The sequence below is a fragment of the Crocuta crocuta genome, unplaced genomic scaffold (assembly GCF_008692635.1).
Source record: "Crocuta crocuta isolate KB4526 unplaced genomic scaffold, BGI_CrCroc_1.0 scaffold29, whole genome shotgun sequence".
NCBI lineage: Eukaryota > Metazoa > Chordata > Mammalia > Carnivora > Hyaenidae > Crocuta > Crocuta crocuta.
Window position 1 is genome coordinate 4,240,105 of NW_027533280.1, and position 25,930 is coordinate 4,266,034.

The window sequence follows — 25,930 nt, forward strand, 5'->3', positions numbered from 1 at the left end:
CTCGATTTCTCAGTTAAAGGCTATATGGGGGCTTTATGGGTTTTTTTTTCCTGTAATATTTGCCCCTCACTGCCATCAGAGGTGAGGCTCAATGGCTTATTTATTTCAGTCTGACAGTTTTAATGTGTTCAACAGTTTTCATTTAGGTTCATACTTCATGAAAGAGAATTTTAGAGGATTTGTCTGGTCTCTTGTTAAATCTTTCTTATAACCACACTGATACTTGAATAGGTATCATTAAGCATTATCACAGTTAGAATATATCCTGATGATTTCTCCTACAGAGCTGGCTGTATGTACTGGGGCAGAAGAGATCCGACAGCTATGTTCTGCTAGAGCATTCTGTGAAGAAGGCAGTACATTTTGGGTTACCGGTAAGGCTCATCTCCCTGTGAGATTATTTAAATAAGTGGTGTGGTTTTATTCTTGGTAGTTTCATATGACCTTAATTATTAATCAAATCACTAAATTGTATTTGAAGGGTTTCTCCCTGCTCCCTTTATCTTAATAGCATCTATAAAAGTTCCATTTATCAATTTGATGAGGTCCTTGTTTAGTTTATTGATCAGCATCGACTTCCACATATTTACTTAGAAAACTTTCAGGAAAGGCTTATTTTTAAATCAGGGATTGGCAAACTCTGCAACCCCTGGGTCAAATCTGGCTTGCTGCCAGCTTTTATGTGTCCCTCAAGCTAAGAATGGGTTTTACATTTTTAAATAGTTGGGGGTAAAAACAACAACAACAAAGAAGAATATGTGACAGACCAAATGTGGCCACAAAGCCTAAATTATTTACTACCTGGCCCTTTATAGAACGTTTGCTGATCCTTGTTCTAAAAGTAAACAAAGCCAGGAACAGTAAACCTGAGAGGAACATTTGTGTTTTCTTATTTTGAGTGACAAGAAACAGCCTGATTTATAGTCCTTGGTGGTAAATACTCAGGGGCAGTGAAAGGGCATAGTCTCTGTACATGTAGTAGTAATGATGGTCAGAATCTAGATTACTGTTGCTCAGAGAACCTTCTTCTGTCTCAGAAACATCTGCTGACAGCTGCATGATGGGTAGTGAGACTATTTAAGCATTCCGTCTTATGAGGTTTGCAGCAAGGTTCAGAAAAACTGAAAGTAATACGTGTAATAATTTAATGTATATATTTTTTTAAATTAAAGTACAGTTGACACCTGTATATCCTTTTTAAATCTGTAAATTATCCATTTGACTCATTTTGGGAAAGGAAACTACAGAATTGATTATAATGACGAAAGTAAGGTGCCCCTTAAAATAAATGATAGACTTCATTAAGTACAATTTTTGTTATGAATTTAAGCTGACTTTTTTTTTTTAAAGTTATTTGAGAGTGTGCAAGAGAGACAGAGACAGACAGAGAGAGAGCACGATCTGGGGAGAGTCAGAGAGGGAGGGAGAGAAAAGCCCTGATGCGGGGCTTCATCTCACGGACCGTGAGGTCGTGACCTGAGCTAAAATCATGAGTCTGATATTTAACTGACTGAGCCACGCAAGTGCCCCTGAGCTGACTTTTTAAAGTTGTGCTTTCATCTTTGAAAATTATACCAGAAATTAATGATAAGATAATTATGCTCATAATAGGCATCCTTTAAAAAATCTCCTACTCTAAAATGTGCCCAGCACTGTTTGACACATACTCTTTTAATTTTTACAATATATTTTTATGGTAGAGTTGATGCCCATTTTACAGATGAGGAAGCTGAGGCTGGCTAGGAAGCTAACTGACCCTTGGGTAACAGAATAAATGGCAGGGACAGTGTTTAAGTCCAGGCTCCTTTTTTGTCAAAGCCCTGTCTCTTCCAGGTATACCATCCGCTTTTCTTCCTGCTCTAGTTTTTTGGGAACACATTTCATATGGGTTAGGGTCAGATATTTTCCTTTTAAATAATGCTTTCAGTTTATGTGTGCTGAAACGTGAAATATGCCAAATTTCTGAAGACCGAAACAAATTCTGTCATGTCATCTCTACCTTGCATCATGGGTATGTCTGTCCCCTCAGTACCTAGCCTCCCTGGGAATCCAGTCCCTCGTTCAGCAGAGGGCTTTTGCTGGGAAGACGGCAAACAAATTGATGGATGCCCTAAAGGACTCTGACCTCCTACACTGGAAACACAGCCTGTCAGAGCTCATCGATATCAGCATCGCACAGAAAACGGCCATCTGGAGACTCTATGGCCGCAGGTGGGTCTTTAAGCCGACCGTCAAGGCCGAAGGGCATGAATCCTTCCAGCGATGAGCAGAAGTTAGCAGAGTGGTTCTATGCAAGGCCAAACGGGCAAGTCATTTCCCCCTCTGATGAAAGTTGTTCATGCAGGGGATTAAAGAAAAATGCTTATAGTTTTTTTAAGTTGTAATTTTTTTTTTTAATTTTTTATTTCTAAGAGAAAGAGAGAGACAGCGTGAGCAGGGAAGGGTCAGAGAGAGGGAGATACAGAATGTGAAGCAGCCTCCAGGCTCTGAGCTAGCTGTCAGCACAGAGCCCGACGCAGGGCTCGAACCCACAAACCGTGAGATCATGACCTGAGCCGAAGTCGGCGCTTAACCGACTGAGCCACCCAGGTGCCCCGAAAATGCTTATAGTTCTAAAACACTTTGTACTTTGCACAGACTTCAAAGAGTTCTTCCCTAGGCTCATTCATATTTATTCCTCCCAACTGCTCTGTGAGGTACCTGGTCAGTGAGCTCCCAGGTTCACACATCTGGTCTGCCCAAGATCACAAATGCCATTAGTAAGTGACAGAGCCAAGGCTCAGACCCCGGTGGTCTGACTCCAAGCACCTGCCCCTGTGGTCTGAGATGGGAATCTCTAGAATGCCTCTTCCTGTCCACGGGAGGCATGGGCCACGTTCTCGGGCTGAGCTTCTCTGTTAACCAAGGTGTGTTCTCTGAAGTGTCTCTGGTCCCAGGTTTAATTTTCCATTTGGCCTCATTTAGCTTGGAAATCAACTTCATGAACCAGGTTTTGAATCCTGGAACCCTGTCACTACCTCACTGCCCACCTAGACAATCTGCTCTTTCTAGGAATTCGCTAATGACAGGAAGCGCCTCCTTCGCCAGTCTTGTTTTTGTGCTTGAGATGATTTTTTGGCATGACGTGCTCTGAGACAGCTGCGGACACTGGCCACTGCTTGCACTGCCCGAGCAGCTGGTGCCGGGATGGCATCAGGTCTGAATTTATCCGTGAAAACTAACTAACATGCTGTGACCACAGGGAAAATTAGAGGCACTTGGGGGGTCTGAGGCTTGGAACTTTCAGTTGTGCCATGACCTCTCCATGTTTCCTTTGGGGCTGCACACCCAGGGTGCTTTTCCGCTCTCCCTGTGCTGAAGTCAGGAAGGCGGACGGTGGGAGGCAGCCGCTCCCATTAAGCCAGAGCCTGCAGAGGGGCTCACCTCCCTTTTATTTCCACTCAAGTAGTTGTGGGGTGTGGCTGAGGGGCAGCCTGGGTCTCTTGACTGAAGGGAGTTCCTGTCTGTGTCCTCACCCAGCACCATGGCCCTGCAGCAAGCCCAGATGTTGCTGAGCATGAACAGCCTGGAGTCGGTGAATGCAGGCGTGCAGCAGAACAACACAGAGTCGTTTGCCGTCGCCCTCTGCCATCTCGCAGAGCTGCATGCAGAGCAGGTAGGCAGGCGGCTGGGCCTCTGTGCTCCCGGGGCACTGGGCATTCTGCCATTTCTTTCCTCTGCTGCTTGAGAAAAGCACTGGGTATGTCTTGGACGGGTTTGGTTGGATGCAAGGGTCTGGAAGGGTAAATTCCCGTCAGCGGAGATGGACTGGGTGTGGAGTCTACAAAGCTTGTTGAACTTGGGATCTCTTATGGCATTGGCGAGGGGAATAAGAGGCCAGCTATTTTTTCATATAGCAAATGGAATAAAAAGGGATCTTTGAAATTTAAGGTAGTAGAGCTATGCATGTTTAGGAACTGGAAAAGGATAATAGAAGTATTGCTAAAGGTAATAGCTGGTGTTTGATGTACCTTTGTTTTGTGCCAGGCTCTGTGCTTGGGTTTTGACTTGTATTATCTTACTGAATCCTTATAATAGCCCCATTATGCTCAGCCTTATTACTCTCCCTATTTCACAGAACAAGAAACTGAGATCCAGAGAGCTAAGTCCTATATCCACATCAGTTAATGTTAAGTCTCCAGTCCAAGTCTGATTGGCTCCTAAGAAGAACAGTGGGAATTGGATGTAACCTTGTAATTTTACATGATTGTGTTTATAGGGGATTGATTAAAGGGTCTCTCCTGCTGCTCGAGGCTTTGTCTCTCCTTTGCTCCAAAATGTCTCCTTTCATGGGAAAGAAGTGAGGGAAACTTCTTACCCAAGCGCTCTACCTCACTAAACACTGCCTTGGCTATAGGTGCATTTCCTTGATCGTATGACATTTCTCCTCTACTCTGTGGCATCCATTATTGTTAGGTTGTATGATAGCACTCAGTGTTCCCTAATCTGCAGTCTGAGGATCTTTGGATGGTGTCCACCCTTTCAGAAGTCTGTAAATACTTGCCTCTACTAAACTTATTTTAACATTTTACTATCCTTTCAGTATCTGTGGAAACAAAGGGATAGATGGGCTCTGGCTGATGGGTCCCACATGCACCTTCATCAGCTGCCTTCTTCCTGTACCTGGGAAGCATCACCCACACTTTCTGACATCAAAACAGCAGCCAGCTGCACTTGCCATTTGCTTTCCCCCAGGAATCTCCATGTTCATCTCATTCTTGTNCCCCCCCCCGCCCCGCCCCCGTTAATGGCACTGGAACCTCTTTAACATCTCCTCTTTACCTCTTCTGGTACCATGGTTAAGTGGAGCATCTGGTAATGAATGAGTCCGTGAACCTTTAGTTAAGTATCTGATGTGAGCCTCCTATGATGTTTTTTTCCCTAACAACTTTATTGAGATATAATTCACACGCCATACAATTCATCCACTTTAAGTTTTCCCATATGGCTGTTTGAAGTCAGATTCTCATCACTGACCCCAGCCTTACACAGTGGGTAACTTCCTTTCGATTCCTTTTGAGATATGTAGGGTAGAAATGATTTTTTTTTCTTCTGGACTGAAAAACTACTTTATAAAAATCTTGGTCTTGGCTCAATATCTAAGCCTTGAAGCTTTCTCCAAGGCCAGTTATTAGAAGTCTGTGATTTTTCCTGGGGGATTTTTCTTGCTGTTTGGATCTGTATTAGCATTTTTGTCTTCATCTCCCTTACATCCCTAGGCTTATGTGAAAAACCTGCTGACCCATCGTTGCTTGGCTCTGATGGCCAGGATATGTTGGGAAGCCTTAGGATCACACAGCTACAACATAGGCAGTGGCTACTTAATTTCAATTCAGTCCCTTCCCCCCTTTTCCTCAACCTGTCTTGGAAAGACTTTTCTAGTATTAGAACATCAACCAGGTAGCTATACCCACGGGGCTGATGATCGTCACATTTTTAATTACACACGTTAGAGAGGCACCTGTGAAATTTAGTTGGCGAACTGTGGAGAAGGCAGATTTATCATGAGTCTCCATTTGCTCTTTTATTTCCTTTATGTATACTTCAAATTGTGTTCTGACATTGACCTCCAAATAAACTGGGTGCTGCACTTCAGTATGGTGGTGACTTGAGCATGAGTGAACTTACAAAAGTCATAGGGTCTGAATTGCTGATTCTGACCGTCCTCCTATAACCCAGAGGAAGTACTAAGACAGCTGGCCCCCTCACTCTTTTTGTGTGATTCTAGACCGTCCAGTATTCTTCTTCCAGCCTAAGGAGAGGTGGGTCGCAATAGGGGTATTTGGGGGGATACTGCAATGGATGTCTCTCTACTTGGCCTAAAGTTTTGACAACCCATCTCGATCCACATGCCCAACTCCCTCTGGCAGACAATGGAAATAATTGGCAAGATTGGTCAGTTAAAATCATAAGAATAAAAAGATTATTGACTTTTTATTATAATTCAGTTTAATTTATACTTAATTTACTTCAAATAAAAGTTCACTTTCGGTCTAACTGAGCTTCTATGTAGACAGAAGGCATATCATCTAATCACAGGATTGGGACACATTGAAAAGCTTGTGGAATCTATAAAAAGCCCAAGAACATAAAGGTATTAAAAAAAGACATGAACATGTATTCACAGAAAAAAATATAAATGACGAGAAAACATGAAGAATTTTCAATCTAGTCATTAAAGAAATTCAGATTAATACAGTGAAATACTAGTTTCACCAATCAAACAGGCAATGCTTAAATATTGTGGTAGGACAAAGGCATAGAATTGGTATGAAAGTTCTGGGTACATTTTTGGAGGGTAGTTTAGCAACGTATATCACAGGGCTTAGGAGCGCCTACCATTTGACCAGCCAGTTCCACTTCAAAGGTCTCAGCCTAAGGAAAGGACTGGACAAATGGACAGTTACACAAAGCTGTGTACACCAAGGTATTCACTGCAGCATCCTTAAAATGGCAAAAACTAGAAACGACCAAACTATCCCAAACAAGGAGGTCATTTTGATGTGTCAGTTCATTTACCTAATAAAATACTGTGATGATGCAACTTGCTCAGAGCCTGGAGCCTGCTCCGAATTCTGTGTCTCCCTCTTCTCTCTGCCCCTCCCCTGCTTGCACTCTGTCTCTCTTTCTCTCTCTCTCTCAAAAATAAATTTTAAAAAATTTAAAAAATTTTTTTAACGAACAAAATATACTAGAACCTAAAAAAACAAAAATGACCCCCTGATGGATGCCAGTGTCTGCTTCATGTCTTCTAGGGTGCCGCACCACAAGCAGGTGAATCCTAGCAACATCCTTTGAGTGGTGTGGCAGATGTGGTTTCAACACGGGGGTGCTCATCAATTCGTGTGTTTCTACTTAGGGCTGTTTTGCTGCAGCTTCGGAAGTGTTGAAACACTTGAAGGAACGATTCCCGCCAAATAGTCAGCATGCCCAGGTAATCTGACTTTCACATGGCATACAATTTATTTCCGAAGAAACTGTTTTTAGTGTACTGTTGTCAGAGTGGAATATGTTGGGTCTCCCGTCGATTTCTTGTGTCTTGGTTCCTTTCTGTGTCATCTGTGCGTTGAGGTCAATATAGGTGCGTACCAGACTCTAAGCTCTGTGCAAGGCAGAGGAGTGGCGCCTGGGTGGCTCAGTCATTTACATGTCTGACTCTTGATTTCAGCTCAGGTCATGATCTCAGGGTTTGTGGGATTGAACCCTGCATCAGGCTCCAGGCTGATAGCACAGGGGCTGCTTGGGATTCTCTCCCTCTCTCTCTGCCTCTCCCACACTTCTCTCTCAAAACAAAAAAGGCAGAGGGATGCCTGGGTGGCTCATTTGGTTAAGTGTTTGATTTTGGCTCAGGTCATGATCTCACAGTTCGTGAGTTCAAGCCCCATGTTGAACTCTGTGCTGACAGTTCAGAGCCTGGAGGCTGCTTGGGATTCTGTGTCTTTCCCTCTCTCTGCCCCTCTCCTGCTTGCGCTCTCTTTCTCTCTTTCTCAAAAATAAACAAACATTAAAGAAAAAAAAAAGGCAGAGAAATAAACTCTGATAAAAGATTTAAAGGTTTATTTAGGGTAATTTTTTTCTTCATGGTTTTAAGTCAATATTCCTTGTATCTCTAACTACGGAAATAAGAAAAGAAATCATCCATGTCCATGGACAGATCAAGAATTAGGTCTTACCTTGGTGCTGTGTCTCTTACTTGGCAACTCTAATCTCTTCCTCCCAGAATTAAATAACCTTTTGGGAAGATGTTGTACCTAGAGGGAATTGAATTAGTTTTATAAAGCAGTCCCAGGCCCTGTGTTCCGTATTGTACTTTATCCATCTCTAATGGGGCTGAGAAAGCTATTACAGGGGCCCCTTCTCCTTCCTTCCCTTTCCAAGATTAGTCTTGAGTGGATTAGAGAATTTGAAATCCTAAGAGACTGTGGCCTGGGAATCTCCTAGTGCCCGTCCTTGAGGCTGCCACTCCCACAGATTGTTGGCTCCATGGCATTGGCTATAGTGTGGGTGCCCCTCTGCATGTGATGTGTGCTCGGGCCTCATCATTGCCTCAGCAGCTTGTGATCTGAATTCAAAGTGCCCAGCTGGAAAGACGGTCTGCACATAAGATAGGAGATAGCACCTATGGGTGATGTGGGAAAGAAAGAATTAAGGTGGTTCTGTGGCAGTGCTAATGTAATGGCACAGTTTTGGTGACAGTTCTAGCTGTTTAAGAAAAAAAAAAAAAGACAATTCACAGTTCACAGAAAAAGCCTATGTGGCCAGTAGGTATATGGCAAGATGCTCAGCCTGGCTGGCAATCAGGGAAGTACAAGTGGAAACAGTAATGAGATATTTCGTATCTATCAGATTGGCCAAAGGTAGAATATCTGACAGTACCAAGTGTTGGTGAGGATGAGGAGCGACAAGGAATGTCATATTGCTGGTGGGAAGTGTAAATTGGTATAACCCACTTGAAGAACAAATGGGCACTGTATTGAATTGAAGGTGAGTATGTCCTCTCCCTGTGTTTCCACTGCTTGCTGTAGACTGGCATAGAGCAAGAGGCAGAGAAAGAATCCCAGGAGGAGCAGAGAGAGAGAGAGGAGAGAGAGAGAGAGAGAAAGAGAGAGAAGCGGGGCTCGAACTCACAAACTATAAGATCATGACCTGAGCCGAAGTCAGACAATTAATAATTGTGAGCCACCTAGGTGCCCCAGATGCTTACTTAGGACAAAGAAAGAAGGGATGAAATTTGCAAAGGACTTCATTAGTACGCAATAATATCTGAAGCAAATGAAGCAAAATGTTGTGTTTTGACAAAGTTGGTGATTGGAACACATATGTTTATTATTTATTTGTTACTTAAATCTTAGGGCTTTTTTACATCCTTGAAATATTTATGAAATTTTTTTAAATCTCAAAAATGTTAAAATATTTTTATATCTGTTGAATAATGAGGTCAACACTTGCATTATATTCTCAAAAAATTTTTTTCTTATTAGCTATGGATGCTATGTGATCAAAAAATACAGTTTGACAGAGCAATGAATGACGGCAAATACCATTTGGCTGATTCACTTGTTACAGGAATCACAGCTCTTAACAGCATAGAGGGCGTGTACAGGTGAGAAACTTTGAAAACTCCAGCCCCAGAATAAGGTAATTCTCAAATGGCTTTATTTTTATTTGTTTTGTGTGCTTAATTTATTAACTTTAGCTTAGGAAAAAACTTTTTTTCTACTTGTTACAGGAAATTAGAAAATAAAGATGAGTGATATGGAGAAAATAAGTATCACCCAGAGATAATCACAAACATTCTAATATTTATAATTTCAGACTTCTTTTTCTCACATGTGTGTTTGTGTGGGTGGCAGGGTGGGTGTATACACATGTGCTTACACACACAGACACACACATTATTTTTTCCTCTTTTAATAAAAATTGTATCAGGCAAAGTTCTTCCCCTTGGGAGGTTTACAGTCTAATTGACCCTGAAAGCGACTATACTTGCAACCCTGGCAAAACATTAGCATAACCGTTTGTGTTTATTTTGTTTCCGTGTCAGAAAAGCAATTGTACTACAAGCTCAGAACCAGATGTCAGAGGCGCACAAGCTTTTACAAAAATTGTTGATTCATTGTCAGAAAATCAGGAATACGGAGATGGTGATCAGGTAAGGGAGGTCCCGTGAGCATCTCCTGCACGTGGTCCTTTGTGGTGGATCTTCTCATGCCGTGTCTTCCTCTTTGCGGGCAGCGTCCTGCTATCTGTGGCCGAGCTATACTGGCGATCTTCCTCCCCTACCATTGCGCTGCCCGTGCTGCTGCAGGCCCTGGCCCTCTCCAAGGAGTACCGCTTACAGTACTTGGCCTCTGAGACGGTGCTGAACTTGGCTTTTGCTCAGGTAAGCTGATCTCTGTTTTTATAGCACATATTTGTGCTCAAGAACTGCTTCGTCTGTTACTGCTCTTTGGTTTTGAAAGGGGTAATGATGAGCTTTGACTTCTTAATATTGAGGTCTGGGAATACAGTCCCATCGTGTAAGCCCTCCAGGGAAGTCTGAAGTTGTGAACCTGGTGGCAAGTTGACACCTCCCAGGGGCACTGGCTGTATCGAGCCGTGTATTTAATAAAGGGGATGCACTCATTCATTGAGGACACTTGCCTCGTATTAATGATTTAGCTGGCCCAGAGCTCTGCTTGATTAACAAGGGGATAAATAAAGAAATGAGGAAGTTGTGTGTTTATTGAAAGGTTTTGGAAGTTAAAATGTTATTTTATGTTTGTTTACTGTCTCCCCCTGAGGAATGTAAAGCCCGTGAGAAAAGAGACTGTTTTCTCCCTGCTGTATCCTCTGGTACCTAGTAGGACCTATACATAGTAGGCTTTTAATAAATATTTATTGAATGAATGCATTTTGAACTCACTGGCACTAGGGGAATTTACTAACTAAAGCAGAGATTTCCCAAACCATGCATTAGAATTAATTAGGAAGGGGCACCTGAGTGGCTCAGTTGGTTGAGTGTCGTACTCTTGATTTTGGCTCAGGTCATGATTTTATGTTATGGTTTGTAGGTTCGAGCCCTGTGGTGAGCTGGTTCTGTGCCGACAGTACAGAGCCTGCTTGGGATTCTTTCTCTCTTTGTCTATCTGTCCCTACCCTGCTCCCACTTTCTCTTTCTCTCTCAAAATGAATAAATAAACTTTAAAGAAAGACAGAAAAGGCACACCTGGGTGGCTCAGTTGGTTGAGCATCCAACTTTGACTCAGGTCATGATCTCGAGGTTTGTGAGTTTGAGCCCTGCATCAGGCTTGCTGCTGTCAGCCTATCAGCGCAGAGCCCGCTTCAGATCCTCTGTCCCCCTCTCTCTGCCCCTCCCCCGCTACGTGCGCGTGCGCGCGCGCTCTCCAAAAAAAAACAAACCCAAAAAACCATAAAAAAGAATTGGGAAGATTTAAAAAATAGCTACATATCTAGGGGTGTCTGGGTGGCTCACTTGGTTCAGCATCCGACTTCAGCTCAGGTCATGATCTTATAGTTCCTGAGTTCAAGCCCCACATCAGGCTCTCTGCTATAAGCATGGAGCATGCTTTGGATCCTGTCTCCTTCTCTCTCTGTCCCTCCCCGACTTGTGCTTTCCTTTTCTCAAAAATAAACATATGCAAATAAAAATAAAAAATATATTTATGTATCTGGTTTTGCCTTGAAACACGGAGTCAGAATCTCTAGGGAAGGAGCAGAGGAGTCTAATCTGTTTTCCAGCTCTAGTGATTTTTTTTTCTTAATTAAGATAAAATTCACATAACATAAAATTTACTATTTTAATCATTTTAAAGGGTACAATTCAATGGTTTTAAGAATATTTACAGTGTTTTGCAACCATCAACACTGTTTAATTCCAGAATATTTTCATCATTCCAAAGAGAAACCTTGTACCCATTAAGTAGTCACTCCCATTTCTCCCTCCCCCGAACCCCTGGCAACCACCAGTCTACTCTCTGCCTCAATGGGTTTACCTATTCTGGATCTTTCAAATAAATGGAATCATACAATATCTGGCCTTGTGTAGTCTGGCTTATTCACTTACTGTAATGTTTTCAGGGTTCATTCATGTTGAATGAATGTTTAATATGTGTCACCACTTCATTCCTTTTATTATTTATTTATTTTATTCCTTATTTATTTATTTACTTATTTAGTTATTGAGAGAGAGAGAGAGAGGCAAAAAGAGGGGAGAGAGAATCCCAGGCAGGCTCCACACCAACAGCATGGATCCTGAAGTGGGGCTTGAACCTACGAACTGTGAGATCATGACCTGAGTCAAAATCAAGAGTTGGACACTTAACCAACTGAGCCACTTAGGTGCCCCGCTTCATTCTTTTTAATGGCTGAATAATACTCCATTGGATGGATAGACTACATTTTGTTTATCCATTCTTCTATCAGTTGGTGGACATTTGGGTCAGCTATTATAAATAGCTGCTTTAAAAAATTTTTTTTAATGTTTATTTATTTATTTTGAGAGAGAGCATGCAGGGAAGAGGTAGAGAGAGAGGGAGAGAGAGAATCCCAAGAAGGCTTTTATGCTGTCAGTGCAGAGCCCAGCTTGTAGCTAGATCCCATGAACCATGAGATCATGACTTGAGCTGAAATCAAAAGTCAGATGCTTAACCAACTGAGCTACGCAGGTGCCCCTGAATAGCTGCTTTTTAACGTTCATGTATAAGTTTTTGTGTAGTTATATGTTTTCACTTCTCTTGGATATACTTAGGAGTAGAATTTCTAGGTCATATGATAATTCTATATTTAACTTTTTGTGGAACCACCACATTTTTCCACAGTAACTGCACCATCTTATATTCTCACCAGCAATGTATGAGGTTCTGGTTTCTCCATGTCCTTGCCAGTACTTGCTTTTTCCTTTTTTTCCCTTTTTTTGTATTATACCTATCCTACTATAAAGTTCTATCATTGTGGTTTTGATTTGTATTTTTCTAACAACTCATGATATTGAGAATCTTTTTGTGTGCTTTTTGGCCATTTGTATATGTTCTTTGGAGATATGTCTAAGTCCTTTACCCATTTTTAATTGGATTCTTGTCTTTTTGATGTTCAGTTGTAAGACTGTTTTGTATATTCTGAATACTAGACCCTTGTCAGATACATGATTTGCAAATGTTTTTCTGCTTTCAGGGTTGTCTTTTTACTTTCTTGATCATGTCCTTTGATGCACTGAAGTTTTTAAATTTGATGAAATCCAATTTATCCTTTTTTTCTTTTGTTGCTTGTGCTTTTGGTATTCTCCCTAAGAAACTGTTGCTTAATCCAAATTCACAAAGATTATACCTATGTTTCCTTCTAAGGATTTTAATAGTTTTAACTCTTACATTCTGGTCTTTGATCCATTTTGAGTTAATTTTTTTAAGTTTATTTTGAGAGAGAGAGTTGGGGGGGGAGGGGCAGAGAGAGAGGAGAGAGAGAATCCCAAGCACACGAATCATATGATCATGACCTGAGCTGAAATCAAGACTCAGACGCCCAAACAACTGAGCCATCTGGGGGGGCCTCATTTTTTAGTTAATTTTAATATATGGCATGAGATAGGAGTGCAGATTTCTTCTTTCACATATGGATATCAACAAGCACTATGTGTTGAAAAGACTATTCTTTTCCCATTGAATAGTCTTGGCATCCTTATCAAAAATATTGATCATGAATGTATGGGCTTATTTCTTTTTTTTTTTTTTTTAAATGTTTTATTTATTTCTAGGAGAGAGAGAGAGAGAGACAGCGTGAGCAGGGGAGGGTCAGAGAGAGAGGGAGTCAGAGACTCTGAAACAGGCTCCAGGCTCTGAGCTGGCAGTCAGCACAGAGCCCGACGCGGGGCTCGAACCCACGAACCGCGAGATCATGACCTAAGCGAAAGTCGGACGCTTAACCGACTAAGCCACCCAGGCGCCCCTGTATGGGCTTATTTCTGCACTCTCAGTTCTATCCCATTGATCTGCCCTCATGCCAGGACCACATTGTTTGATGACTGTATTTTTGTAGTAAAATTAAAATTAGGATGGAAGTAAGAGTTCTCTAATTTTGTGCTTCTTTTTCAAGATCATTTTGGGTGTTGGTATTCTCTTGCAATTCCATATGAATTTTAGCTTGTCCATTTCAGTAAAAATAGTATTTAGAGTTTTGATAAGGAATGCATCCAGTCTATAGAATTTTTTTTTTAAATATATATATATTTTTAATTTCTAGGAGAGAGAGAGAGACAGCGTGAGCAGGGGAGGGTCAGAGAGAGAGGGAGTCACAGACTGAAACAGGCTCTAGGCTCTGAGCTGGCTGTTAGCACAGAGCCTGACGCGTGGCTCGAACCCACGAACCGCGAGATCATGACCTAAGCGAAAGTCGGACGCTTAACCGACTAAGCCGCCCAGGCGCCCCTCCAGTCTATAGAATTTGGAGAGTGTTGCCATCTTCACACTATTAATTCTTCCGGTCCATTAACACAGGGTCTTTTTTTTAGGTCTTCTTTATTTCTTTTTTTTTAAGTTATTTATTTTGAGGCCAGGAGGGGCAGAGAGAGAGGAAGGGAGAGAGAAAATCCTAAGCAGATTCTTTGCCGCCAGCACAGAGTCCAGTGTGGGGCTCAAACTCGTGAACCATGAGATCATGACCTGAGCCAAAATCAAGAGTTGGATGCTTAACCAACTGACTCACTCAGATGCCCCAGTGACTTCTTTTTTATTTTTATTTTTTATTTTATTTATTTATTTTGAGAGAGAGAGAGCAAGCAGGGGAGGAGCAGAGAGAGGGAGAGGAAGAGAGGGGAAGAGAGAGAGAGAGAGAGAGAGAGAGAGAGAGAGAGAGAGAGAGAGAATCACAAGCAGGCTCCACACTGTTAGTGCAGAGCCAGATGCAGGGCTCAAACTCATGAATCAAGAGATCATGACCTGAACTGAAGTCAAGAGTTAGACACTTAACCAGCTGAGCTATCCAGGTGACAACCCCCCTCCCCCAGGTCTTCTTTAATGTCTTTAGCAGTGTCTTCTAGATTTCAGTGTACAATTCTTACAGTTTCTTAGTTAAATTTATTCCTAAGTATTTTATTCTTTTTGATGCTATCATAAATGGAATTTTAAAAATTAATCTTATTTTTGGATTGTTCATTGCTAGTATATATTAATCTTAAATCCTGCAACATTACCAAACTTGTTTAATACCTGTTACAGGTTTTTAAGGATTCTTTAGAAGTTTTCTGTATATAAGATCATGTCATCTGCAGATACAGAGTTTTACTTCCTTCGTTCCAATTTGAATACCTTTCATTTCTTTTGCTTGCTCAATTGCCCCATGTAGAACTTTCAGAACAGTGCTGAATAGAAGTGGCAAGAATGTATATCCTTGTTTTTGCTTCTGATCTTAGGGGCACAATTTCAGTCTTTCATTATTAACCATGATGTTAGCTGTGGGTTTTTCATAGATGTACCAGTATTAGTTGAGGAAGTTCCCTTCTACCCCTGAATGTTTATCATGAAAGGGTGTTGGGTTTTTGTGAAGTGCTTTTTCTGCATTAATCAAGTAGATCATGTGGTGGTTTTTCTTTTTCTATTAATATTGTATATTACATTGATTTTTGCATATTGAACTACTCTTGTGTTCTTGGGATAAATCCTTCTTGGTTATGGTGTACGACTTTTTTTTTAGGAGGGGGAAGGGGCAAAGGGAGAGGGAGAGAGAATCTTAAGCAGGCTCCATGGCCAGTGCAGAGCCTAGTGTGGGGCTCAACGCAAAGCTTGATCTCACAACTGTAAGATTATAACCTGAGCCCAAATCAGGAGTTGGACACTTCACCAACTGAGCCATCCAGGTGCCACAGTGCATGATCCTTTTAATATGCTATTGGATTTGGTTTGCTAGTATTATTTGTTGAGGATTTTTGCATCTGTAGTCATAAGGAATATTGGTTTGTAATTTTCTTTTCTTATGATATCCTTATTTTACTTTGGTATTACGGTAACAGTGGCCTTACAATGTGAGTTAAGAAATGTTCCCTTCTCTTCTTTGGAAGAATAAGAAGGATTAGTGTTAATTCTTTAAATGTTTGGAAGAATTTACCAGTGAAGCCATTTGGTCCTGAGCTCTTCTTTATGGAAATTTTTTTGGTTACCACTTCAGTGTCTTTACTTATCATGGGTCCATTTAGATATTCTATTTCTTCTTGAGTCAGTTTTGGCAATTTGTGTCTTTCCAGACATTTGTTCATTTTATCTAATTTATCTAATTTGTTGGCGTACAGTTGTTCATAGTATTCTCATATAATCCTCTTTATTTCTGTAAAGTTGTTTTTAGTTGACTCCCCACTTTCATTCCTGATTTTTGTCATTTGAGTCCTCTCTCTCTTTTTTCTTGGTCTAGCTAACAGTTTGTCAATTTTCTTGATCCTTTTGAAGGATCAACTTTTAGTTTCATTGATCCTGTTGTTTTTCTTTTCTCTATTTTGTTCATTTTCACTTTAATTGTTATTTTCTTGCCTCTGTTAGCTTTGGGTGTAGTTTGCTCTTTCTTCAGTTTCTTTTCTTTTTCTCTTTAAAAAATTAAAAAAAAAATGTTTTATGTATTTTTGGGAGAGAGATAGAGATAGCATGAGCAGGGGAGGATCAGAGAGAGAAGGAGACACAGAGTCCAAAGACAGCCTCCAGGCTCTGAGCTAGCTGTCAGCACAGAGCCCGACAAGGGGCTCAAACCCACGAACCATGAGATCATGACCTGAACTGAAGTTGGATGCTTAACCGACTGAGCCACCCAGGGCTCAGGTGCCCCTCTTTGGTTTTTTTTTTTTTTTAAAGCAAGCTCTACACCCAGCATGGAGACCAGTGTGGGGTCTGAACTCATGACCCTGAGATCAAGATATGAGCTGAGATCGAGAGTCAGACTCTTAACAGACTGAGCCACCCAGGCACCCCTCTTTTTTTTTCAGTTTCTTAGGGTGGAAGTTCAACTTCCTGATTTGAGATCTTTTTGCTTTTTTAATTTATGCCTTTATAGCTATAAATTTTCTTCTGAGTACTGTATCCCATAATTTTTGGTATGTTGTTTGTGTCTTCATCTCAAAGTATTTTCTAATTTCCCTTGTGATTTATTCTTATACCTATTAGTTATTTAAGGATGTGTTGTTTAACTTCTCTGTATTTATGAATTTTCCAGATTCCCTTCTAATTTTTTTTCATGCAATCAGAGAAGATACTTTGTATGACTTCAGTCTTTTACTTTGTGACCTAACATATGATCTATCTGGAAGGTGTTCCATGTGCACTTGAGAAGAAGAAAATGCATTCTGCCATTGTTGAGTAGAGTGTGCTCCCTAACAAGTGATTGTTAGGGCTAGCTGGCTCATGGTGTTATTCAAGTCTTATATTTTCTTGCTGATCTTCTGTCTAGTTGTTCTATCCATTAGTGAAAGTGGAGTGCTGGAACTCCCAAACTATTGTTGTTAAATTGTCTATTTCTCACTTCAGTTCTGTCAGTTTTTACTTCATATATTTTGGGGTTCTGTTGTTTGGTGTATATGTGTTTATAATTGTGTCTTCTTGATGAATTGACCCTTTAGCAGCATATAATGACCTTTGTCTTTTGTAACAGTTTTTTAAAAACTATTTTTAAAATGTTTTATTTATTTTTAAGAAATAGAGACAGAGCATGAGCAGGGGAGGGACAGAGAAAGAGGGAGACACAGAATCCAAAACAGGCTCCAGGTTCTGAGCAGTCAGCACAGAGCCTGATGTGAGGCTTGAACCCACGAATCGTGAGACCGTGACCTGAGCCAAAGTCGGCCGCTTAACCGACTGAGCCACCCAGGTGCTCCTGTAACAGTTTTTGACTTAAAGTTTGTTTTGTCTGATATAAGTATAGTCACTCCAACTCTCTTCTGGTTACTGTTTGTATGGAATATCTCTTTTCTGTCCTTTTACTTTCAGCCTATTTGTGTCTTTTTTTTTTTAAGCCTATTTGTGTCTTTTAACCTAAAGTGAGTCTCCTTATAGATAGCATATAGTCAGATCATGTTTTTTTAAAATCTATTCTGCTAATCTCTGCCTTTTAACTGAGAAGTTTAATTCATTTATATTTAATGTAATTATGGATTTGAAAGGACTTCTATTTTGCTATTTTTTTCTATATGTCTTACATCTTTTTTGTTTCTCAGTTCTTCCATTACTGTTTCATTTGTGTTAAATGGATGTTTCTTGTTTATTTTACTGTATAGTTTGAGTTTTTTCTTAGTGGTTCTCTTTCTCCCAATGATTCTTGCACAGTATGTTTGACCCTTTGGAATCATCAAGCTAAAGGATATTCATTCTGAATGTTTTTGTAAAGACGAAAACCTTCCTATAGTGTGAATAACTACTACCTACTATATCCATCATAATCTGAAGTCGGACTGTCACACAGTGTTTTCTAGGAGTGTGATGCATGTTAAATCTAGTACATGTGAGGGAGAACATAAGCCAGACATGGCAACTCAGGAGAGAACCAGAAATGAAGCCTTTCCTCTAGTGGGCAGTGGATGTGGGTATGTATAGTACCACAATGTTTCTTTTTCAGCTCATCCTTGGAATCCCAGAACAGGCCTTAAGTCTTCTCCACATGGCCATTGAGCCCATCTTGGCTGATGGGGCTGTCCTGGACAAAGGCCGTGCCATGTTCTTGGTGGCCAAGTGCCAGGTGGCTTCAGCAGCTTCTTATGATCCACTGAAGAAAGCAGAAGGTAGGGAACCATACAAATATTGCTAGGCAATACTACTGCAGAAAAAAATTAAATTTAGGTTATGAAGAAAGAAAACATTAAATCTGGGATAGTATTTAAGTTCTCAAATACATGTTAAAATTTCATGCAGTATTTAAAGTGCTTTGAATACATGTTTGGCGTGAAGGTGGAGGGCAAGTGAATGATTATTTTAACCCTATAGAACCAAGTACCAATCTGGAAATCAGGACTAAAGACCTTTTTTAAAACCTCACCCTAGTGTATTCTTTTCTTCTCAAAGAGTAGAGTATAAAAGTATCTCTGGTACATGTTAAATCAATGAAAGTAGATGTCAGGTTTTGAAAACTACGTGTGAAGTGTTGAGTTAAACATGTGTGCTATTTTCCCACTTTTCATCAGCTCTGGAGGCAGCCATCGAGAATCTCAATGAAGCCAAGAACTATTTTGCCAAGGTCGACTGCAAAGAGCAAATCAGAGATGTTGTTTACTTCCAGGCGAGACTCTACCATACCCTGGGGAAGACCCAGGAGAGGAACCGATGTGCGATGCTCTTCCGGCAGCTACATCAAGAACTGCCCTCTCATGGGGTGCCCCTGATAAATCACCTCTAGTGAGAGCGTCCCTGTTGGGCCACTATACAGAGTATAAGATTTTGGACTTCCCCTCCCTCCATGTAAATGATGTATTTGATGTCTGTCTTGTCAATAAACTGCATTCTGATTAGTTTGTCTTATATTGTTGTTAAAGTATACATATTTGTTTTCTCCCTTTTTGATAGCAAAAGATACCAACTTATTGCTGATAAACAGCTGTTTTATTAATAAGCTATTGTAAGTGTTAAAGATTATATTCTCTCTGAGCAAAGGTGTCAATATCTTCTTAGAATCTGTGCACATTGTCTATCATCACAGGAATTTGTATTTAGCATCTGTGCTCAGACATCAGCTCTTCTGGGTATCGGCAGATCTCTCTAGGGGGTCAGTATAGGTTTCTCTAAGTCTTGGATTTTCCTTCTGAAGCTTCCCTGATTTGCTGGACTGAGCTGGGGGGTTGTGGTAGGCCTGTGTGTGCTTGTAAGCACATGTTAGTTCTTGACCAGAGAATAAGAAGGAAAATATCTTTTTATGGTTTTTGGACCAATGACATGAAACAGATTTCAATCACGTTCTGGGTATTTGTTTTCTTCTATCTTCTACATTAGTGTACTTCTCTAACTATATAAATGAGGGATGATGATAACAAGTCTAGGAATTCATTATAAATGAGGGGATTATAAATAAAGGAAAGGTCTTAACCTCAGAGGTGTGTGGGTGCTATCACTCAAATATGTAGAGTATCTAATTTATGTATCTCAACCCTGCCATTAACCAGAACCAGTTACTGCTTTGTCTATTTGTGAATTTATCTTATCCCTCAGCGTTCACAGGAAAATCACCGTGTTTCAACTCCAAAACAGCAACAAGGAACCAACCAAAATTTCCAGCTTCTATCATTGGCTCTTTCTCCGTTAAATTTAAACCTTCTGATAGGAAATAATTTATCTCCAGGGCTCTTTGAAACAGTATAAAACAACTCCCACTCATAGAGAACATTTGCTTGCTAAAGACAGCTGCTCTGGAAATAAGAGACTCAGTGTAGAGATAGAGACCATAATTGGTATGTTGACGTTTAAAAATCTTAAATTAATCTGGAAGATTATATATGGAGATAGTGAAAATGAAATACTCTTAAAGGCTGTAGAGTAAAAAGTAATTCTTCCTCCCAGGTAGTAACCACCATTACCAGTTTGTTTTTATTCTTCCAAATATATTCTCTCATCTGATGTCACTTTTGGGCCATGTATTTAAACTACAGTATTTCCAGCCTAAGAAGTGATCACTCTGTCTCAGCATAAGAAGGCCCAAGAGATGGGACACGGTTGCTCAGCTGATCCCTCGTACATCAACATTAAAACCCAGAAATCATCAGACCTGACCAGGACTAGCTACATGATTTATGGGGGCCAGTGCAAAGTAAAAATACAAAGCCTCTTTTAAGTAGAGCATTAAACCAGGTAAGGGACAGAGTTCACACGCCCATGAAGCCATCCTGCCCGGCCCAGCCCTCAGCCTGCACATTCATCCTTGTAGAACTGAATGCATTATATTAGTTACTTTATATTAGCTAATATAAAGAGTCTGTGGCCTGTTGCCACCTGTGACTTAGATTTATTAGCTGAGGTCTGTCTCCTTCAGGATGGAATAGTGGCCTTAAATGGAAAGTTGGAAACAGCAGAGTCACCCCCACATTCATAACTGTCTAGGTTACAGCTAATTGGCTTGTTTCCTGGTGGAGCATTTGGTAGGGAAAGGGTCAGATGTAATTATGGGTGGTTTAATATCGGAATGTAACAAAATGATAATTTGTTTAAATGGGGAAAGGGTTTGGTGAGGAGGGAATTGAAGCTGTATAGCCAGTGGCCATTTGGGTCTATACCAGAGAACTTAACAGAGAGAAGTGTAATGACCCTAGCCAGTGGCGTGGCATGGTGGGAACTCTTATCAGCAGGTTTGGTGTTGAGTGTTTCCAGCCCTGGGGCAAATGGAAACAAATATTTTAACACGTAACAGAGTGCCCTATTGTAATTTATGTAAATATACTAACACAATTAATATTTACAACAATCCTAAGAAGTAGGCAATAGCATCAATTCCATTTAACAGACTGGAAATTGAGGCATAAGGAGGTTAGGTCACTCATTCGCCCAAGGCCACACAGCTGACAGGTTGCAGAGCTGGGATTCCAACCCAGCCACTGCATTACCCTAGAGCTCTTTGTTCCTGGAGTTTTGAAAAGCACTGTAATGTTTTTGTGTACATTCTTTTCCAGTTTGTTGGGCACCTAACTAGCAATACCAGTTGTCATTTATCTCCTGCGCAGTATAGGTTAGACACTATGCTGGGTACTTCCACACATACCATCTCTAATGCTTGTCAGCCCAATACCATTTTACAGTTGAGCAAAGTGCCTCAGAGAGTTGGCCTAATCTCCTCTCACTAGTGAGGATTCAGTCCTGGTGTACAGGCTTCTCAGCCTCATCAAAGGACCACCTTCGTGTTGACCTATATGCCTTGAATGCTTCTACTTGTTCAGAGCGTTTTGCATTTTACCCTGATGTTTTTGGGTGTTACACTGATTTTTTTCTTTCTCATAGCACAGGTAAGACAAACGAAGAGTTTCATCTGTGTCCCTGCAGACTTCTCCTTTTATGCTGTTGTTTATGTTTGAGACTAATAAACATACTAATCTCACTGCCTATTGAAGGGAAACTTCCCAGGCTCTTTCCTCCTCTCCCCTCCCCCCCCTTTTTTTTGCCAGTGTTTTTCTACTTTCCTGTTGAATGGGAAGGAATTCAATGAATTAAGTATATCAGCGTGATTAATCCTGCTCTCTCTACCTGGATGTTCAAGGTTTGGACAGTGGAATATTCCAGTGAACACCATGAGTAGAACATAGAACATTTCCTAAAGGAAAAGACAAAGCCTTGGCAGGAGCTTATGATGTCCTATGGGGTGGGATAGTTAAAAAAATATATTTTTTTAATGTTTATTTTTGAGAGAGCGAGACAGAGTATGAGCAGGGGAGGGACAGAGAGAGAGGGAGACACAGAATTTGAAGCAGGCTCCAGGCTCTGAGCTGTCAGCACAGAGCCTGATGCAGGACTCAAACCCATGAACTGTCAGATCATGACTGGAGCTAAAGTTGGGACACTTAACTGACTGAGCCACCCAGGCGCCCCAGTGAGATAATTTTTAAGTCTTACTTTTCAACCCCTCCCTTGTACTGTCCAAGTTTTCTTAAAAATAAGATTCAGATGCTTTGTTTACTTATTTTCTTGGCAATCTGTGTTGTCAAGACAACAAGATCTGTTTGCCTAAAATAGGTTTTTCTAGTGTTCTTAGAGGAAAGAACGCAAAAAACAAAGCCAATTTTTTAAAAAAATTTTATTTTAGAGATTGAGAGCATGAGCAGGGGAGAAGGGCGGAGGGAGAGAGGAAGAAGGAGCAAGAGAGAGAGAGAGAGAATCTTAAGCAGACTCCACACTCAGCATGGACCCTGCTACAGGGCTTGATCCCACAACACTGGGATCATGACCTGAGCTGAAATCAAGAGTTGGATGTTCAACTAAGCAGCCCAGATGCCCCGAGCAAAGCCAATTTTTATTTTCGTATCTCTAAGAAGAAAATGGTTTCCTTCAGTGGGATGATTCCTGTCCTAAGAAAGGCCAAACAAATGTCAATAGAAGGCAATTATGATGTTCTCTGCTTTTTTCTAATTCACTTCAATAAGGAAGGCATGGAATTGATGGGGTTTTAAGCTCTGTACTAAGTATATTAATAGTTAGCACCTCTGAGTACATATGTGCCAGGCACTGAGCTGTTAACTTCACACACGTTATTGTATGAACATGTATTGAACCTGTGAGCTAGGTTTATTATCTCCCTTTGACAGCTGATGAAACCAAAATCCCTTGTCCAAGGCCATAGACATGGTAGCTAGCAAAGCTGGGATTTGAGCTATGTCTGTCTTGACTCCAATGTCACTGCTTTCAACCACAATGCTGAAGGTAAACAAATGTTTCAGACGTGGTACTCCTCTATCCTCCAGGAATTTATAGCTCTATTGGGAAGTCAGAACCCATTAGTGAAAAGGAAGCAACAGAGACAAGCTGGTGGCCAAGCATCCGTTACGTGGTACAATTCTTGCCACAGGAGGTCAGAGAGGGGAGATATCAAGGAGGGCCTGAGTCATAACATTTCAGGAACTTCTTGCAGAAAGTAGTGGCTCTTGGGCTAGAGTTTGGATTTGAAATGGGCACTTTCTTGCCTTTCTCACATAATTGGCTTCTCGCTTTATACAGCTGTATATGTATCTAAGTTTCTGCCTGTTAGCTATAGTGTTCTAGTAGGACATAGGCAATTTAGTAACATGATATGAACATACAGAATTGTGTATTTTAACAAGTAGCAGGTACAGACAACAACCGATATCTATTTTGGTTTCTTTAATAAAGCAGGGGTTGCCCATCTGTTGCTCACATGGGTCAAATCTAGCATGCCAACCTGTTTTTTTATGTCCTGCTAGCTGAGATTGGTTTAAACACTTTTAAATGGTTGAAGAGAAACCAAAACAATAATTTTTCGTGACATGGGAAAATTAAATACAATTTAACTTTGAGTGTCTGTAAATACGAGTTTTATTGGAACACGGCCACACCCATTCATTTGTTTTTGTCTATGGCTGCTAGAAGGGCAGAGCTGAGAACTTGCCACAGAGACCACATGGCCTGAAAGCCAAAAATATTTACTATCTGGCCCTTTACCAAAAAAGTTTGTTCAAAATGCTCCCTAATACATATTTTTGGGGAGAATATAGCAAAATACAGAAAAATAAAGAACTATGCATCCACCATCCAGAACTGACTTACCATTTCACCATTTGCTTCAAATACATTCATAAGTGAAAGGTATAAAGCTGCCCAACATTCCTTATGTTGTCTATCCCTATTCTCAGTTCTGACTTCCATCTTTCTGGCAGATTGTCATGAATTTAATTTACACTCAGTCCCTATTGACCTTTTTAAAAAACTCTTATGTATAAGCATGTGTCCATGAACAAGATACACTACGTGGGGGGTTTTAAATACAAATTGTACATCATACTGTATTCTGCAACTTGCTCCGTTTTACTCAGCATGCTGGTTTGGGGATCTTCCCATATGTGTGCAAATAGATCTATTTAATGTACTCCTTTGAACTATTGCGTAGTATACCATCAAATGGCCATAACACATTTTGTTTATCCAGTCCCCTGATGAACATTTAGGAAGGTTGTTTCCGGGTTTTTACTATTACCACAAAAACATGAGAGGTGGTGAATATCAGAAGGGATGGACATCTTATGCAAAAGCTCTGAATTGTTTGTGAGTGTCCCTGTGGCATGGAAACACCTGAGGACCTCAACAGAAGGGGACTGGAAATCCATCCGGTTGACAAGACTTTGAATCTTTAATTACTTTGGCCTTTGACTCCCCTCTGGACTCTTGATTCCCTTTTGGCTTCTTGGCAGGGTCAGTGAGACATCCCTTGGGTAACTTTTGGTTCAGGACTGGGTTTCAAAACCATGTAAGGTCAGCAGGTCAAGCAACCCTTGAGGTCTTCTCTCTCCCTCTCCCTGCAGTGCTGTTTAGTCCCAGATGGGGGGACTAAACCCACTCTTAAGGCTCCAGCAAAGTATGGCACCCAAAGGGGTAGAATGTTTGGGAAGAATATAATGTATCCCACAAAAAGCATCTAAGTAGTTTTGGGGGAAAGCCAGAACTTCATTGGGTTTGGAGTAGTTTGGTACATCCGGGTGGAGTGGGGATGGGAAAGGAACCGTGTTCCCCAACCTTTAGGGCAGGCCCAGAGCAGTGGTCAGTGGAGAGGCGGGTGAGGAAGGGGGTTCCCCGAATGGGCGGTGACCCGAAATTCAGGCCTCATCCACCGCTCGGCAGCTGGTGCAGAGGAAGCAGCCCCGGGACGCAAGCCAGGCCTGGAGGCGGGACNGCCCAGAGGCCGGCCCCAGGTTCCCTCCACCGAAAGGACCCCACGTGCGCCGCCCCACGCCCCGCCACGTGGGGGGACCCGGCCCCCCGGCGCCCCTTTCCCCCACGTCCTCGGAGCGCCTGAGGCCTCGGGGTGGCCTCTTCAGCTGGGCCGCGCCCGGCCGGGGGTGGCAGGGGAGGTCGCGGAGTTTGAAACCGTGTGTCACCCGGGGCCGGGGCTGGCAAGGATCTTGGAGGCGGCCTAGGCCCACCCCCTCGCGTTTGACAGGTGGGGCAAGCTACCGAGCGCAGGAGAGAAGGGGGCCGACGGACTTTGAGCACCCCATCCCCGCATCCCGCTTGTCTTGGCGGCGAGTCCAGGCCCTGGTGGGTTGATCACCAGGCGGCGGGACCCTGGATCAGCAGTTGCGGGGCCTGGGGACCTTTGCCTCTCTTAGTCGGCCCTTTGCCTCCGCCCTCCGGAACAGCGCTGGCTTGGTCTTTTTGACCTAAATTTACCTCGGGATCGCAGCACTCAGTGAGTGCAGAGAGGTGCCTTCACCGGCACCCTCTGCTTGACTCCTGGGGACGCGGGGATTCGGGGCCCAGCGCCGCTCAGCATTGGGGCTTGGTGCCTAGAGCTCTGGCCGGCTCTCCCCACTCTGCACTGCCCAGTTTGGGAAGCGGGGTGTTTTCACAGCTCTGCCAGCCGCCCTGCTGCTCACACTTGGCGCTGAGGAGGTTGCACCTTAGCCCCTCCTGTTTCCCTCAGAAGGTTGGGCGGAGGGACGGCATCCGTGGGGCGGGGAGCTCAGAGAGGGCTCGCTGGCCTGGGGTGGGACATGTAGTGTCCACTTCCATAGAGGCAACTTTTATCTTCCTCAGTCTGGGAGTCTCCACAGCCCTAGAGAGGGAAACTGCATGTGCCCTGGAGTGGTACCGTCTTTACCACACCCCCTCCCCTGGCTCTGCCCCCAGGGGAGAGGGAAGAGAGAGCTCTTCATCCCCACAGGCTCCCTTGTTCTCAGGAGGTAGGGCAACATGGGGAGGGCTTTGGGGCTGTTATCCCCCCTCCTCTCAGGCCA

The 25,930-nt window shown here is 42.0% G+C and overlaps 1 protein-coding gene across 2 annotated transcripts in view; it reads left to right on the forward strand.

The window, feature by feature from the left end:
* ANAPC5 (anaphase promoting complex subunit 5) overlaps positions 1–19,013 on the forward strand; it is a 41,360-nt gene extending 22,347 nt beyond the window's left edge. For both annotated transcript variants that reach the window (XM_077748010.1, XM_077748009.1), the window contains exons 9-17: positions 285–374; positions 2,030–2,211; positions 3,520–3,655; positions 6,899–6,973; positions 9,021–9,142; positions 9,584–9,691; positions 9,775–9,922; positions 18,118–18,280; positions 18,680–19,013. In XM_077748010.1, the coding sequence (XP_077604136.1) occupies positions 285–374; positions 2,030–2,211; positions 3,520–3,655; positions 6,899–6,973; positions 9,021–9,142; positions 9,584–9,691; positions 9,775–9,922; positions 18,118–18,280; positions 18,680–18,891 (1,236 nt within the window). In that variant the 3' untranslated portion in view covers positions 18,892–19,013. The remainder of the gene's footprint in view (positions 1–284; positions 375–2,029; positions 2,212–3,519; positions 3,656–6,898; positions 6,974–9,020; positions 9,143–9,583; positions 9,692–9,774; positions 9,923–18,117; positions 18,281–18,679) is intronic.
* The last annotated feature ends 6,917 nt before the right edge of the window (positions 19,014–25,930 follow it).